We start from the raw sequence: 17,665 nt of genomic DNA on the forward strand, positions 1-17,665 counted from the left end.
TCATCGGCGGCACCTAGCCTCGTATTATCGTCCAGGAAGACTGGCCTTGTGTTCCGTGATGGTCATCGAGAAGTGGCACCACATGCCTGTCTTGGATATCAGTCATGTAGCGTTGTCCGTACAGATTCCGTCTGATCGCCATAACGTCAAGTTTACAGTCAAGTGAGAGGCACCCCAATCATCAATTTCGGACCGTTCTGTTGGACAAGCGACGATAAGGAAGCCACTCAGTTTTTAACACCCCACTTGACATGAACGGATGAAGTCTTTTGATTCTGGGAAGGGTGTAATCCTCCTTAGGATTTGTCATTCGTGGTCGCCAGGAGCCCTGACAGCCGTTAACATTATTAGTTTGCTGATGTTTTCGGGCCAGTCGGCTGAGAGTCGATTGTGCAGTAGCCCTCAATGGCAGCGTACCAGTAGCTTGCCATTGGGGGTGTCGACAAGGTGGTCTAGCTTCATGTCCACAAAAGAAGTAACACAAAATATCTCCAACTTTGAGCCAGAAAACTGAAGTGAGTGAATATTGTTTCCTGCCGTATATCCCATCAGCATGCAAATTATTTATTCTGGAACAGGTAACTCATGTACAACGAACCCAGCCATCAGAAAACCAGCCTATGATCTCATCAGAGTGCCGTCACCATTAGTGTTTGTCCGGTGTAAAGGTCTTCTTCGTCGGAAAGTCGGATCAAGTAAAGCTGAAAATCACACGCTTATAACATCTAGTAATAAAACTCTGAGCATAAAACACTTTTAGTAGACAGCGAACATTTCATTTCATGACATTTTAACATTTTTACATTTGGGTTTTATATCATTGTGGTTAAACACGAGTTCTAGTCTTTGCTAAAATATTATACTAGACCTAGATTTGCCCTTTGCGTGTTGACGATGCTCTCAAATTTTCATTTAGCTCAGAAAACACGAAATACCCAGACCAGTGAAGCAGAAACTGTACATACTTGTTCCCGCCAATCATTGTTTTCAAGTTGACACAAACAACCGTTCAGGAACTTTGAATAGTACTTTAAAAAAGTGTCTACTACAGTCTGTTTGAAACCCTTCGTAGCCATTACTCAATTGTTCAAAATGTTTCGTCAGTGAGTTGGAATTACTTTATATTTCGGCTGGGAAGACCGGGAATGGATTTCTAGTGTGCCCATGTACCCAAAACCAAAGACTTTTGTTCAGCATCATCGCAAACATCGGGATTAAATAGCACTCAATTTAAAATTACTTTACTCTTTAGAATTCAAATTGTGTTTGCCGTTTGAAATTATCTGACCTCTGCAGAAGAAAATTAAATCTAACAAAGATGGAAAACAAAATAGAGCAGCGGTATGTCAGCAGTTGTGCGGAATTGACACGCTCAGTTAGCGACACCAGGCATTGGTTATTCTGTATGCTGATTGGTGTAGGAAAGTAGGAGAGTGGATCAATTCCACAGCCTCTAGAATCCTTACCGAGCGTACATATCACTATTTTACCAACACCTCTCTTTCCACTTTCAGTCATTGTGCTGAAAGATTCGGTCCCAAGATGAGCAGGATGGCCTTCCTGTGGCGTCTGGTGGTCACTTCAGGTAAGTGTATGTCTACATTTGTGCTCTTGTCAAGAATGCTTCTCAGTATCCAACGGTACTTAAAACTTGTTTATTTTATTTCTTTACTGATTTTATGATAAAATGAGGATATGGTGTTTGTGAAATGCGTTATTTGTCACATCTGCAGGCTTGAATTCAGTTGTACCTAGTTGCTACTAATACATATTTATCAAATACTAAGATCCTTTAGTTCAAGGAGAAAACGAAATTATGTTTCCATCAGAATATAAGGTGTGTGAATGATAGGACAGGAAGTCATGAGCTCAAAGGTCAAGGTCAGAGGGTAGATCACCAAAGTTCGGTTACACTTTCTCAAAATACATGAGCGAGACTTCGTAGGTTATTAAAACAGACCGGAAGTGCACATATCTTTCTCATTAAGATTGACTGATTGTTGTTTTACACCAAACACAGAAATATTCCAGCTATATGGCTGAAGTCTGTAAATATTCGAATCTGGACCAAACGATCAACAGCATAAGCATCGATCTACGCAATTTGGATACGATGATGTTTCATTTAAGTCAGCGAGTCTGACCACCCGATCCTGTTAGTAGCCTCTTACGGCTAGCCTGGGTTGCGGATGACCAATTCTAACACAAATCTTCAAGGGTCTCTCATTAAGTTTGGTTTGTGGTGTAACGCCGCACACAGCAATATTCCAGCTATTGGCGGTCTCTCATTAAGGAAGACAGGAGGTGCTTTATAGAGAGAAGGAGAATGTTTGCACGCCAAACACTTTCCAAAGATCAGGTTAAATAAAATATTGCTATGGAAACTTAAGTCAACTTTACTTGGTTCTTTCTTTTAAAATCGGATTAAAATAAAAAAATGAATGTGACGGTGCCTTTGTTTTGGCAGCGCCTCGGAATTGGCGATCGTGCATTGTCCACTAAAAGATTATAAGAAGATAAAAGTTTTGGGCAATTTTGGAGACATAAATTGCGAATATGTTAACGAGGATCGGAAGTGGTTCCAATATCTGTCCTTGCAGACATCTGCTTGAGATCATTTTCCGACAAACAAAATGCTAGATTCGGTCGAAATGTGTTGGTATGTTCACTTTTGTTATTTTGTCACTGGGGCGGTGGGGTAGCTCAGTGGTTGAAGCATTCGCTCGTTTCCAACATGGGTACAAGGTTCTATTCATCACGTGGGTACAATGTGTGAAGCCCATTTGTGGTGTCCCCCGTCGTGTTACTGCTGGAATATTGCTAAAAGCGGCGTAGAATCCAGCTCACTTACTCACTCACTATATTGTCACTATGTGGAATGTGAGACTGCATTAAGAAAGCTCCGTAACGAAAGATTGTGACAGGTCAGCCAGACTTACACATATCCTATAACAGTTTCCGTTTGATTCTCTAGCAGGTGTCCGCAGAGGACGATCAGTTCTGAAGATTAACATGTATCGTCTAAACTACGTCCCCCTGAGTCCCAAAACGTTGAAAGTAAATTCATAGTATTATTTTAACTGCAGTATATACGTCGTTTTAACGTATGGCTACACTTGTCTGCAATCGCTAACGTCTGACGGGATGATGTAAATCCAACTAGGGTCCATGCAGGTAGCAAAGGCACTGTAAGTCCCCATGGTCCTTGGTATGGTGATCTAGTTTTACTTGTTGGCGATCTATAGCCTGAGTTTTATATTGTACGTTCTTCTTTAATTCAAATGGTCTAGTTTTACATACCAGTTATATACTAGTCACATAAAGAAACTGTGCACACAGAAAATGCCTTCATAATTGGAATACAACACAGCAAAGACGAAATGATGTTGACACTTTATAAGCTGAAGTATCGGACCACGAGAAAATGTCAAAAGAACATGAACAATATCCGTAACGATGACGTCAGAGGTTCAAAATCGAGTAGGGGGTCACACGACGAAGTCACAAAATCAATAATGGGTATGACCACCATGTGCGTGAAGCACAGCAGTGCAACGACGACGCATAGAGGCTACCAAATGAGCATTGGAGGCCTGGGAAATGGTCTGGGGTGTGGTCACTACTGTCTGGAACCTGTATCTGAGATGAGTCACCCGAATCCACCTGTCCTGTCTTGGCGTCGTTACGTCGGGAACGCCCAGAACGTGGGTGGTCGGCGACGCCATTACTGTTTCGATAACGCCTGACCCATACAGATATCGTGTTACGATGGCATTGGAAATGTGCTGCCACCTGTTGTTCGCTCATTCCTGCTCGAACCATTCCAATGGCTTCATGACGTTGAGCAGATGTTAATCTTGGGATGATGTGCATGTGACTTCTCATGTGGATTTGTGAACGTTTGAATGACCAAAGATCAAGCTTTTGACAGTGACAGCAATTTCAGAGTTTCACATGTTGTGTGCAACTGTACGGGCTGCACCTGCAGTAACATATTGCAAGGCCATAGGCCACCGTCAATGACGTCACGTCGCCTGGCACGTCCATGAGCGTTTGATTGTCTCCAATACTTGCTATGTTCACAAATGTATTTATGTATAAATACGCTGTGTGCCTATATTTATATTTTCTGAGTGCACAGTTTCTTTATGTGGCCAGTATATATTCATATTTGTGATACTCTATCCATCCTGGTCAGGTTTTACTTTTCAAAATGTTTTCATTTGTATTGTATACATTGTTTTCGTCACGATATGGCTGAGACATTGCCGATAGGACGTTAAATGTCAACTCACTTACTCACTCTCCTAAACTACATCGTAGATAGGTCATTGTCTAAAAGACAAAGTGAGTATCAAACTACATGTATATAGATTATTATCACTGTCTGTTGTATCATTGAGAGATATTCATTCACATGCTGTTTTAACTTACAGGTATTTTGAAGGAAACAATAGGAAAAGCCTTCATACAAACCAAACCTGCGGGTGAGACGACGAACATTGATATCAGCCAGAAGGAGTCGCTGCTACTGCAAGTGAGAGGCTGTACTGACCTCTACGTTGTGCTCCGTGAGAAAGAGGGTGGAGAAGAAGCAGCTATTGGAATTGGGATTAATTCAAATAATGGACTTATAATGAAGCCATGCATCACCTGCACAGCGCAATACGGTGCCGCGTCAGCATATCTCGACTGCGAAGCATTTAAGCCCTTTTGGGTAACATGGGCGGGAATGACGGTGAAGATTGGTCGCGGCCATGATGTGGGGATGCAAGAGATTCTTTCAACGACATCAACCAAGGCCTACAGAATCAACTTGCTGCGCCTCGCGGGCGTTGCTAACTGGATCATAGGTTTGTCATTCCATAGCATCTTTAATTGTTTGTTGTTTAATGTCTTACTCGGCGAGATTTTAGGCGACAAAGTCTGGCAATAGGATTGAGCTGTGGTTACTGGTATCTAACAACATCAAAACGAGTCATCACATGATCTACCCCTGGAGACGGACCATGTGGGTCCCGGGGGTCACCCCATGCTAGTAACTGCAGCTTCCGTAGATTGCATGTGCTTTCTGACTACCCAGCTAATGAACATTCCGAACAATCATGATATATATAATATCCAATTCAAGGTTAGATCGCATCAAGAATGACAGTTGGAAGTTGCTTTCAATAAGCGTCAAGGCAGTCATCAAATACTTGGTCTATGATGACATACATAGTAAATGTTTTCCAGGTTGTTTTATAGCAGTGTTGTTTTACATACGTTCACGTTCCACACAGCCATTGAACCAACTTTTATAAATGACAAATTGTAGTAGGTTAATACTAGCCACTATTACTGTACATGAAGCATATCTGATAGTTGTATCTATCCATTATACAAATGAGACAGCTATCAGTTTTTGGGTAAATTCAAAACGTTGTCTTTTGATGCAGCTAAGCACAGTCTGTACAGCACCAAAAAGTGCCACATCTGCTAATCTCAGATGTTTCCTCTTTTTCAGAAACTGGGGACTTGAAGAGAGGCCGTCATCTCTACCAACGCACTGTGCAACCTCTGGAAGGTATGATCGACGACCTGGACGTGTTCCACTCCTTTGCTGCTGCCGACATCGTCCGCTGCATTGAAGCATGCCACGAAATCCAAGGATGTCAAAGCATCAACTACAACAAGCAAGACGGCACCTGTGAGCTCTTTGCTGCTTTGCCTGGTGATGGTGACTTCAAGGCCAAGGCCAATTTGCAGTCGTGGATTGTCGTTGGTTGAGTTCTCCACTGACTGGACAAGGATCGTCAAGCTGTCTAAGCAGCTCAGTACAAAATGCATGTAGTCGCTCACTCACTGTAATCGTTCAGTGTGCAAATGTATCATTTATGTTCATATTCACTTTCGTGAGTTCTTGATGAACAGACAAGAAGCACCTTTCACAGTATTCCATTCATTTCAAACTAATATCATTTCCACAATTTTGTAATTAGTTTCTCGTCTGATTGAGAATGACAAAGGAATCTGTAACAGATTACAACCGGTAGAGAGAAAAGATAGTATATGTCCTGAATTCAACACATGTCATTGTTTTTTTTCATTATTTACCATCTTTATTCCACAGCTTACATAGTACATGTAGAATATATTCACATGAGTATAATTAATACACTTTCACAAATCCCCTCATACCATGAATAAACATCTTTAAAAATGTTTTGCATACTTTATCTCTGTGTTTCAAATAATAGTAACAGTAATTAAATACACTTACAATATGTTTTCTGACGTCATACTTTATGTAATAGATTGTGGAAAGACGACCAGAAGGTAAAGAACTCACTGTTACTGCATGTAGAGTAAGCATTATATTTTGTGCACAATTGTTTCTAATTCCTTTGAACAGAATGTACATTTAGGTGTGTCCTTTAGACCGATTCTATTTAAGAAAATGTTTGTTGGTAAAATATCATATAATATCTTCATCTGTAACCATTTCAAGTTACTGCATCGTTGTACTTCGATTTGTCATCATATATATGTTTCGTAACATTTTGTTATCATACTGTGTTTCAAAGACTCCCAATTTTTATGTGCATATGATTTAGTGGAATTAGGGTCTAGTAGAGACAGATAAAAGGTTTTGGAGCCTTTAACCCTTAGACTAAGTTTGGATATATTGAATGGTAGTATTATTTAGGTAGAGTGATTTGTCTTCTCTTTAAGCAGGCAATTATGGAAGATTTGATACTAAAAAAGGTGCTCGCAAATCCATTTACAAGTACACTTGATTTCATATATTTAAAGAAAGTCTAATCCACTTCTGAAAACTAGGTCCGAAATTAAAGAATCTTAACACATTTAGTATAACATTTCTGTCAACTGAATCAAAAGCTTTTTAAAATCAATTAGAACTAATAGTCCTGATATTTGATAAGACTCTGTATACTCCATTAGATCGTATATCAGCCTTGTGTCCTCAACAATATATGTTCCTGGTACAAAACCTAATTCATCATCATTTATTATTAAAGGTAGTATCTTTTTCATTCTTTTGGCTATAACAGCTGATGCAGTTTTATACGATGTGTTAAGGAGAGAAATTGGCAGCCACTTTTTTTAAATAGTTTTGGATTGTTTTCTTTTGGTAGGCATGTAATTAATCCTTGTTTCTGAGTAACTGATAGATTTTCGTTTCGATATGCATAATTTAAAGAATTTATCAAAAATTTATTTAAGTCTATCCAAAAGAATTAAAAACATTCTGTTGTAAAACCGTGTGGTCCAGGGCTTTTTCCGTTTTTCATTTTTTTTCAATGCTTCTAGAGTTTCCTCATATGTTAGTTCGCCCTCTAAAGTTGCGGCACTGTCTTCACTTAGTTTTGGTATATCGTATTTGTTTAACAAAGAATCAAGATTAACTTGTGTGCAGTTTTCATTTTTATAAAAAAATTATAAAAGGCTTGTGTTTCCTTTAGTATTTTTTCCTGATCTTTAATGGTTGATCCATCTTTTGTTTGAATTTCTGATATAAGACTTGTCCAGAAAATTTCTAAATTCCAAATTTAAAGAGTATCTACTTGGTTTTTCTCGCTGTTCTTCCCATTTTGCTTTAGATCTAATAAAGGATCCCTTTGTTTTATTTGTTTCAAAATCATTAAGTTCAGTTTTTGTATCATTTATTCTTGCTAAAATTTCCTCTTAGTTCTGTAAACTATCGCTGTTATCCAGTTCTATCTCTTAATCATGTAATAATATTTCCAGGTCATTGATTCTACTCTTATCTTATCTTTATTTTTCTTTGTTGATGTATAGTAAATTGTTAGGCCTCTAATTTCCATAAGATTCATTTCCCACAGAAGTTGATCTTTAATTTGGTATTTTACAGTTTGGTCTACTGTTTTGAAGTTATATTTGTTCAGAGTGTTTTTAATAGTTTCTTTGACTAATCGTACATATTTTGGATATTGTAATAAACAGTTATTGAATTTCCAAAAAGTCATGTCATTGACCCGAACGTGACACCAAACTGTGTCTTTGTCCAATCCCCCGTTGCAAAATATTGAATGGGGATTCGATCAGTCATAGTGATTATTGATCCTCTTAATTTCTTAAGACGTTTCAGCTCCAGTTTGTTCAGTCTGCTTTTGGAGGAGTCAATTCTGAACCGGATCATTCGTCATGTCTGACTGATGGTTCACTTTTACTCACTGTGCTGTGAGGACTGTGATTCTTTGTTGATTAAACATACAGTTGCTCGCTCCTCAAACAAGGACTTTCTGCACTGTCTGGTGTTGATGTTACCATTTTCACATTATGGACATAAGTAAAGTGACCTTAATCCCATGTGGATTATCAAACCCTCAATGGATTTGCTGATCTGGTTTATTTCTCTATTCATTCTAGGGTTATCCACTTTCGACTGCCGGTTATAGCAGGTCCTAAGTATCCACTTGCGTGCCATCTTGATGCAATGGGTTGGAGCATCATAGTCACTGGTGTCCGCACATGTTTGTCTAGTTGAGGTGTCTTCATGGACAAAGTTGCCGGGTTACATGTAAAGGCTCAGAGTGAGTGAGTGAGTTAAGATTTAACGTCACATCGGCATTATATCAGCCATATCGTGACGAGAACAATGTAAGGGCTTAGAAAGCAAACAAACCATTAATGTCAGAACAACGTATCTATGACGTTACTTCAGGTTGTCCTTTTAATTGTGGAACTGTAGAAACTATTACCAATAATTTGCTATTTCTTCTATTTCTAAAACGAGTTATTCCAATAAGACGTATCATCTGCCCACACACACACACACACACACACACACACACACACACACACACACACTCAACTCCCCCCCCCACACACACACACACCACCCCTTTTGCAAAAGTTATGATCCTTTCAAGGACCGTAAAGAGTTGTTTGCCTCTAAAGATGCATCAGCTCCCTGAGGATTGGAAAGGGTGCCATATCCTAATCCTAAACCCTAACCTAACTCTAAACCCTATGGTGCAGCATGATTAACCCTACTGTATCTGCTAGTTTTAGTCTTTTATCAGACATCAGATGTCCACTGAAAAATACAAGACATACTGTTAGAGGGGGTTGAGCCCCATTAGGGATTCGAACCCACACTGGCACAGTGGGGCAACCTATCCCCAACATTCGAATCACCCACAAAAATAGAAAGTCTGGTAACTCGTAGTCTTGATCACGAAATCCCAAATATGACATATATTTGACCATTTTCTGAATAACATTGTTTATTCGTAGCTTCCGGAATCTTTAACCATCAAGATGTTTTCGGTTCGGCTTTCGGGACAAAATATCGCAGACCAATGTGGTAGACCACCTAACAATATATATCATCAATAGTTTTGGTTATGTTCCGCTAGGAATGGTTATCTATAACAAATAATCATCTGAAAACATCAGTATCGACTTGTATGCTAATTTACCATCTAATCAATGTCCCGTAACACTCAGCTTCTTTCCATTGTGAATGTCGCTGTACACCTTTTGTCAATACACTGTGGATTTCTTAAATATTACATGATCGAGAACGTTTTCTTGGCCTTCCTTCAATGTCCCATTCGATAAACAATGTTTGTGATGTCAAGTTCAGAACATTAGCCCCTAACGATGTTGCGATTATCATATGGTTTGTCCTTACTGAGGTATAAGGATCTTCTAAAGCAGAGCTGTGTTCGCGATACTACACTGTTTAATGTCACATGATACATGACGCCATATGATTTGATATTACTACAACTTGTCTGTTGGCAAACTTCTTGTAGCTTACTCGTTAACAGCAATCTTGTGTTTGGTTTATCACGACTGCCAGTGAAGCATGGCATTGAAAACAAAATACCTTCCACTCGACTGAGCTCTTGTCAACATCATTTCTCAGTGTTGCACAAATTATTCATAGAACGTGCCCTGCACATAAATAAACAGGTAATTGACACACATCACGTCACAGTACTCTTGCTATCTGACAGCAGTGATTAAACAAACAACCCAGTCACACGATGGTGAATTAAGTCCTTTGACACACTTGATTGCCAAAATCGGGGAGGTCTGGAAGGTGGTCAAATAAACAAGTAGCAAAACTATCTCCAAATGTTTAGCATGTATAGCATGTTTCTACCTGCCAGAACACAGAAGTGTGTGAATGTTGTTTGTTGACGCTTCGGCCATGTCATGGCGGCCTGTAAATGAGATTTCCTTGACCAGACAAACAAACACTGGCATGAGGAATGAAACCCTCGAATAGTGTTTTTATACGCATTACAGATATCCATTACACACATGGATAGTAGACGAGGTCGTAAAAAGTCTATAATTGCTCTCTTGTGACTCTTATCTGGACACAGTCAGCTTTTAAAACCTGCACGCGAGGAAACTTTGCAAACGATGAAACATGTATTTTTTGCAAATACGTGAACACGTAGCCTTCTTTTCGTTTCTCGTAGCCATGACCCTTTACTAGCTCTTCAATCTGACAATATCACGACGGGGATCAAAGGATGGGTTTAATATAGCGAACCCATGTCACCAATACTCAGTGGGTTTCTTGAGAGCATACATTACACTAATACTGATCTGATGACAACCAGGAGAGGTATGTACCACGTACCACCTCTATAATATCATGTACAAAGTAAGTGACCCCGCTAGTACATCTGGGCAAAATTGGTTTACGCCCCCTACCTCCCCAGAATAACATTGGTGACTCTGCCCCCACCACCCTCATAAAAATCATCATGTTATGGATAAAACGGAACAGGCTATGATTGAATCGAAAGCAACACAGAACAACGATTGTACAGTGATTGTGTTGACGACAGACGCAATTAATTCCTCATATTGATCAGTGTCAGTCGCGAGTAATGAGGAACGAAGATTAATAGGACAGTGTCACGCTTCATTTAGTGACATGATTATGGAAAATAATGATTTGTTGAGATCTGTTACCGAGCGTACATATCAACATTGTATCAACACAGGTTTCTCCACTTGGAGTCATTGTTGTCTGTGACACCACGATGAACAGGTTCAACTTCCTGTGGCATCTGATGGTAACCACAGGTAGGAATAGCTTCATTTGTATTCCTGTCTCCAACGGTTATCTTCAATACTTTTATTTCTTCTATTTTACTTAAGTTATTTCCTGACATCGGGATAAGTTGACATTCTTTTATTAGCAACAGTTACTGCCACGAATTAACATTTTCGAACGTTTTACTTTAGTTCATTTTATTACAGTGGAGAAAAATAAGACTGCATTTCGAAAAACTTAGTTTAAGACTGGTGAGGCTAACTCCAGAATATCTTGTAGCAGTTTCTTTTTGATAAATGCAATCATCGTAGTTATCGAATTTCGGAAAGACACGTTGCAGATGGAACTGTATTGGGTGTTGTTCTATCGACTGACTTGTCACAGACATGGTGATCAGTCCAGCCTGTAATGTGAAGATATTGCATGTAACTAACAAAGCTTCGTGGATTCAGGATAGAAGAGTTTAGAATAACATTATGTCTTATGCTTGTTATACGAAAAACAGTTTTGTGTTGGGTTTTACACCCCTTTTAGCAATATTCCAGCAATATGACGGCGGACACCAAATTGTGCTTCACACATTGCACCCATGTTAGGAATCGTAGCCAGACCTTTGGTGTGACGAGCAAATGCTTGAACCATCAGACAACCTTGTCACCCATACAGTTTTAGGAATACACTTTCCAGTTAGCGAGTCTTAGTGAACTAAATACATTATGCATTTTGCTAATACATTTTATCATCCCAAAACAGCATAATGTTTTTAACCTCCAGGTATTTTGAAAGATACAATAGGAAAAGCCTTCATACAAACAAATGGTCAGCTGACGACGAACATTGATATCAGCCAGAAGGAGTCGCTGCTACTGCAAGTGAGAGGCTGTGCTAAGCTCTACGTTGTGCTCCGTGAGAACGAGGGTGGAGAAGAAGCAGCTATTGGAATTGGGATTAAGTCTAATAATGGAATTATAATAAAGCCATGCCACACCTGCACAGTGAAATACGGTGCCGAGTCAGCATATCTCGACTGCACAGCCTTTAAGCCCTTTTGGATAACCTGGGCGGGACTGACAGTGAAGATTGGTCGCGGCCATGAGGTGGGGATGCAAGAAATTCTATCAACAACATCAACCAAGTCCTACAAAGTCAACTTCCTGGTCCTCGAGGGCGTTGCTAACTGGATCATTGGTATGCCATTCTATTTGTCTTTCGTGGCTTTTTTTCTTTAATCAAAGATTAATGACGCACAAGCCAGTATTTAAACTATATCAGGGTCCCCGGATCATGGTCATCGAGACTAGGTTGCAGATACTGGCGCCGAAAAAATCATTAGGAGCGCAGTTCGTAATCTCCACATGTAGACATGTACATTGCTTCAATGATGATTTAAAAGTATATTTCATGATCAGTGTTTCTTTGTTGTTGTTTTTGCATTAACGCCGCACTCAGCAAAATTCCAGATATATGTTGTTTCGTTTTCAGAAAATGAGGTCTCGAAGTGTGGCCGTCACTTGTACCAACGCATTGTGCAACCTCTGGAAGGTATGATCAACGACCTGGAAGTGTTCCACTCCTTTGCTGCTGCCGACATCGTCCGCTGCCTTAAAACATGCCACGAAATCCAAGGATGTCAAAGCATCAACTACAACAAGCAAGACGGCACCTGTGAGCTCTTTGCTGCTTTGCCTGGGAATGGTGACTTCAAGGCCAAGGCCAATTTGCAGTCGTGGATTGTCGTTGTTTGAGTTCTCCACTGACTGGACATATGTCGTCAAGCTGTCTAAAGCAACTCAGTACAAAATGCATGTAGTCACTCACTCACTGTAATCGTTCAGTGTGCAAATGTATCATTTATGTTCATATTCACTTTCGTGAGTTGTTGATTAACAGACAAGAAGCACCTTTCACAGTATTCCATTCATTTCAAACTATGTAGTCACTCACCCACTCTAATCTGGCAGCGGCATTAGATTTATTCATCACGTTTCCTACTCATTTGTCCTTTGTAACAATAGTGTGTGCAAATTTATCATTTATGTTCACATTTCATTTTCGTGACTTCTTGAGGACCACGTAAGAATGATCTCCAATTTCATGACAGCATTCCATTCGCTTCAAATTAATCAAATGTTTTGGAAAGAATAAAGTAGGTTAATGTTCTAGTCCACCTGTCAGGCAATATTCCTGCATTGTTCTAGCCAGGGCTAATGTATGAGGTTGGCACTTTTGATGTATACTCGGCGTCATTAATGAAGGGTCAAGCTATTGGTTACACTATTTCTCAAAAGTTGTAAGATCTTCGGTTTCGTTTGAAATATATACAAATTTTTATTCAAATTGTCAATATGGAAATCCACCTGTCACTTAATATTAATGATTTGCACGTGCAACTCTCTCTATACATGGAGAGTGAAGGACAATACACATGCATTGATACTTTTCACTGTCGTTCACTGTTCAGGTACCTGTTTGAAATCGCAGCTTAAAATTAGACGTTTTTGACTCTTTCTTAAAGGGCTTCAAGAGGTCAGGCTATAGGTAGATTTCAAACCAATGGGTCCATGGAATATGCACGTCGACCAGAGACAGATTCCTTAACGCAGCAGATCTTCAGACATAACACTTCAATGATAACAATGTAAATATATCCAGGAGCACCGTTCGTGGACAAGTTTTGATTACTTTCAGATCCCCTTCATATAGATAGCTGGAATATTGCTGAGTGTAGAGTTAAACAATAAAAAAAAGAATGCAAACAAGCATGTTGTTCTGTCTCGTCCTGTTGAGGATAAACAGGAAATAAAAAAAAGTAAAAACAATAAACCAACAATAGCTCAGTAATTTCGTACACAAGAGACACACTTAATTCCTATATATTGATCAGTGCCAGTCACGGGTAATGTGTCACGCGCTATTGAGTCACAACTTTATGGAACATATCCCTTAGAGAGCGTAGATATCAACATCGCACCAACACAGGTTTCTCCACTTGGAGTCATTGCTCTCTGTGACACCACGATGAACAGGTTCAACTTCCTGTGGCGTCTGATGGTAACCACAGGTAGGAATGTCTTCACTTGTATTCCTGTCAAAATGCTACTAAATATGCAACGGTTACTATTAATACTTGTATTTCTTATTTACATAAGTGATTTCCTGACATCAGGATGCGCTGACATTCTTTCATTACCAGCTGCCACTAATTAATATTTTCGAACGTTTTACTTTTGATCATTTTATCACTGTGAAGAAAAATCAGACTGCATTTCGAAAAACTAAGGTTTTGACAAGCAAGGCTGACTCCAGAATAGCCTGTAGCAGTTTGTTTTTGATAAATACAATCACACTAACGGGCGAACCAATGGATTACCACAGAGGTGACCACTGACAAAAAGGAGCGTGCATCTTACTGGCCACTTCGTAGTTACACCAATGTCGGAAAGGCGCATGTTCTTCATTATTAACTCCCAAGGATCCTTTGTTTCCTTTGTTTCAATCTCAAATTATCATGCATCGTCTGTTCTATTCGAGTTCACATTGTACAAATTGATAATGATTTTTTTGCGCGTGACATATTTAAAAGTGAGAACTGCAGGAACAAGCCGCATCTTAATGTTATCATTTATCCTTTATATCAATGCAGCTTTACCTGATGCATGAAGAAAGGCATAAATATTGTCTTTCAATGCATATTTTAATGTTGGGATAATGTTTAATGCAAGTATTTTTCTATTCGCAGTCATCTGTGATCGACTAGGAACCAGTTCTTTAAATTTGTATAACTTCACACAATCGGCATCCTGTAATCAATTGATATTTACTGGATGATGAGAACAGTATTGTATTTACCATATGCATGGGCGGAATTTTCCAAAAGTATGTTTCAAGTGTATGTTTTAGTTCTTATCTTCCAAAGCGCAACTATGTGTATTTTCCCCCGTTCAAAGTTTATATAAATACACATTACATACAGCTACCTTACATGGATAAAACTATACCATAAGTTGTACAAAAGTTGTACCAGAGCCACAGACTGACTGAACTGGGTTTATTACATGTCATAAAGGTGAACTCTTGTCAGGATGTAGTAGGGCTATTGAAGTGGAATACATTCTCTTATTAACACCTGTCACAAGGGACCGGCCGTTTTGGTTTGTGCTCAGGGTGTCTTCCCATTTGTGAGAACTCCCAGTTTTGAGACACATTAATTAATGGTTGAGTACACATAGGTGATGCTTCCACATCCCTACAATGAAAGTGGGAACAGCCCAGTTGTTGAAGAGTACCCACAGGAGCCATAATTCATTGATGAGTTAATAAACCCAGAAGATATCGTTAGTTAAAGAGAATTTATTGTTTTCAGTAAAAAACATCGATACGTTTTGTTTAACTATTACGAAGTTTGAAAGTCATTGTGAAACACTTTTGTACGCATTGAAACGTGTGTCCATATTTGGAGATCTTGGAGATGCTCAGAGACGATGTTATGCAGTTGGTGCACACAGTTCAGATGAATGTTATGTCTGTTTCAGTATTGATTGTTTTAAGTATATTTTATGCAAAACGTCTCACAGAACCCATGTGGATGGCCGATGTAACAATCAAAGATACATATTTTATTTTTATTATGTAAAATATCGGGTGAGACTCGAATACAAACGAATACCACTTATGTCACAATAGTTTGAGAAGAATGTTCAAATCTGCAATCGCCTGCGATGCTTAAAAGGCTTGAAGCGACATCTGCACGTTCATCTTTTGATGTATTGATATACATACGTCTCTGTCACTGTAGAGAAACCCGCGCCAAAGGAACTTATATTTTTAGAAAATGTTAAAACCTGCATTGAGAACACAATGCCATTCGTAGCCCAATGCTTGTTTGATCGGCATTCTTAAAGTACAACTTTACAGATACCATTCTCTTGTTGATGCATAGAGGGGCATTCCCATGTTTATTCTCACACTGTTACCAAGGTGTCCTCTCATTCTGCCTACACCCATTCTGCACACTCCAACGCAGTGATGACTTAGCATAACATCACTGCACAGGCTCATTTGCATATCACGTGACCGGACTTTTCTCTTGTTTGTAAACATACGCGCATATTTATAATAAGAAGAGACTGGCCTTACGCAAGCTTTTCGGCGCGCTCTTCACAGTGTTTTACATTGTTACATATATATTCTTCCACAACTGCGACAATAACATTTATGACAGTACATATTTAGATATCAAACTGGATGCATATTTCTCTCTCTGTTGGCTTCGATGACAGCACGTGGAGCAGTACAACCTATGTAAACAAAGTATCGGTACGCAAATCGAAATAGTGTTACATGTTTTAGGATATTTTCTCAGTGAAACTAAACCATTCTAACAAAGATGTTTAATCAGATGTGTAGACTCGTCAAAAATAGATGAGTTAAGGAATATGTAGAGTATATTGAATGGACGGTGCAAGATGTATATCGTCACATCTTTCTGGCCTGTGGCAGAGGTACTATGCTGGCTTGCCGCATGGAACTCTGGGTAGAAGAGTGCTCATTCTGCCTACAGCTAAAAACAACACAAGTATGGTCTGTTGGTCACAATTGTGTAAGTAGAATGAGAAAGCGATAGATAATACTTGACCCTACATCCCCACAAGAAAAAATGGAAGAGCTTGATTCTTTTGTCATGTTGTTTGTTTTGTGTGTGTATGTCTTCGGTTTTTTGTTTGAATCGTATTGATAAGTGGACTGCTTTAATTCATCCTTGTTATATGGACATTCTTATGTTTTGTTACTTACTGTTTTCTTACTGTTACTTATCAATTAAAAACAGTGAAAAGACTGGTTCCTCTCTAATCCACCTCTTCTGGTTAACTACTTTTCTCTATTAATTATCTTTATACAAATAATAAACAGACTGGTTTCTCTCTAAATTTTCTTCTGCATTTAAATTACCTACAACGTGGACATAATATATAAAATGAGTTTAGTTATCTGTACCATTGCTGTTATGGCTGGTTTACAGAGAGTTGAGTTTATCACTTCCCTTGAGGACCCGTGCCAGGAAAGAAGTCACACCTATTCAACAGATCTTCGAAGATGAGACGAGAACCTTGACCATCGATGAAGTTGCCACAACACCCTCCTTCGCTAGCATTGAAGCTGGTCTCTACCGACACCGCCGGAAAAATCTTCCTCCACTCCCAAAGACCCTGGCTGATGTGTGCATAGAAGACCAGTGGGCTGAGACCAGTGACGGAAGTCAATTCTTCGCCATAGGCGATGGTGTCGACAATACGTCATACGCCTCACTTGGAGGGCTGGCACTCTAGACGGAACAGGTCCCTTGGCAAGTCCCACCGAAACCTGTTCGAGTTTATCAGTAAGTTGAAGGACAATGAATCAACAGACAGAAAGAAGAAAATTCAACTGGAGCATAGTGGTAAACCGAATGGCAGAAAACAAGTGTATCGCGAACTTGATTCTCGAGACTAAAGGAGGCCCTTCATCAAGGTCGATGGACAAAGCTTCAGTATTTAGATGCCTCTGGTCATCTCTTGAAATTGAAATTGCAGATTGATAATAATGATGCCATTACAATTATAATAATGATGATAA

The 17,665-nt window shown here is 39.3% G+C and overlaps 2 protein-coding genes across 2 annotated transcripts; both read left to right on the forward strand.

Annotated features, from left to right (window-relative positions):
* Positions 1-1,519: 1,519 nt before the first annotated feature.
* Positions 1,520-5,793, forward strand: LOC124266073. The gene is made up of 3 exons (XM_046700891.1): positions 1,520-1,585; positions 4,437-4,853; positions 5,507-5,793. Exons 1-3 carry the CDS (start codon positions 1,543-1,545, stop codon positions 5,767-5,769), a joined length of 723 nt encoding a protein of 240 aa, XP_046556847.1. The 5' UTR covers positions 1,520-1,542; the 3' UTR covers positions 5,770-5,793.
* A 5,241-nt stretch (positions 5,794-11,034) lies between these two features.
* Positions 11,035-17,379, forward strand: LOC124266112. The gene is made up of 4 exons (XM_046700925.1): positions 11,035-11,082; positions 11,828-12,241; positions 12,536-12,779; positions 17,073-17,379. The coding sequence occupies exons 1-4, from the start codon at positions 11,040-11,042 to the stop codon at positions 17,377-17,379; spliced, it is 1,008 nt and encodes a 335-aa protein (XP_046556881.1). The 5' UTR covers positions 11,035-11,039.
* Positions 17,380-17,665: the final 286 nt, after the last annotated feature.

This window comes from Haliotis rubra, unplaced genomic scaffold (genome assembly GCF_003918875.1).
Source record: "Haliotis rubra isolate DU_JTF1 unplaced genomic scaffold, ASM391887v1 Scf123, whole genome shotgun sequence".
NCBI classification, from domain to species: Eukaryota; Metazoa; Mollusca; class Gastropoda; order Lepetellida; family Haliotidae; genus Haliotis; species Haliotis rubra.

Excerpts from the sequence above, each read along its gene's own strand:
- LOC124266073 (XM_046700891.1), top strand. The coding sequence starts at position 1,543 with ATGAGCAGGATGGCCTTCCTGTGGCGTCTGGTGGTCACTTCAG. Across the intron at positions 1,586-4,436 it reads GCGTCTGGTGGTCACTTCAG|GTATTTTGAAGGAAACAATA; the intron begins GTAAGTGTATGT and ends TTTAACTTACAG. Across the intron at positions 4,854-5,506 it reads CGTTGCTAACTGGATCATAG|AAACTGGGGACTTGAAGAGA; the intron begins GTTTGTCATTCC and ends CCTCTTTTTCAG.
- LOC124266112 (XM_046700925.1), top strand. The coding sequence starts at position 11,040 with ATGAACAGGTTCAACTTCCTGTGGCATCTGATGGTAACCACAG. Across the intron at positions 11,083-11,827 it reads GCATCTGATGGTAACCACAG|GTATTTTGAAAGATACAATA; the intron begins GTAGGAATAGCT and ends TTTAACCTCCAG. Across the intron at positions 12,780-17,072 it reads GCCAAGGCCAATTTGCAGTC|AGAGTTGAGTTTATCACTTC; the intron begins GTGGATTGTCGT and ends GCTGGTTTACAG.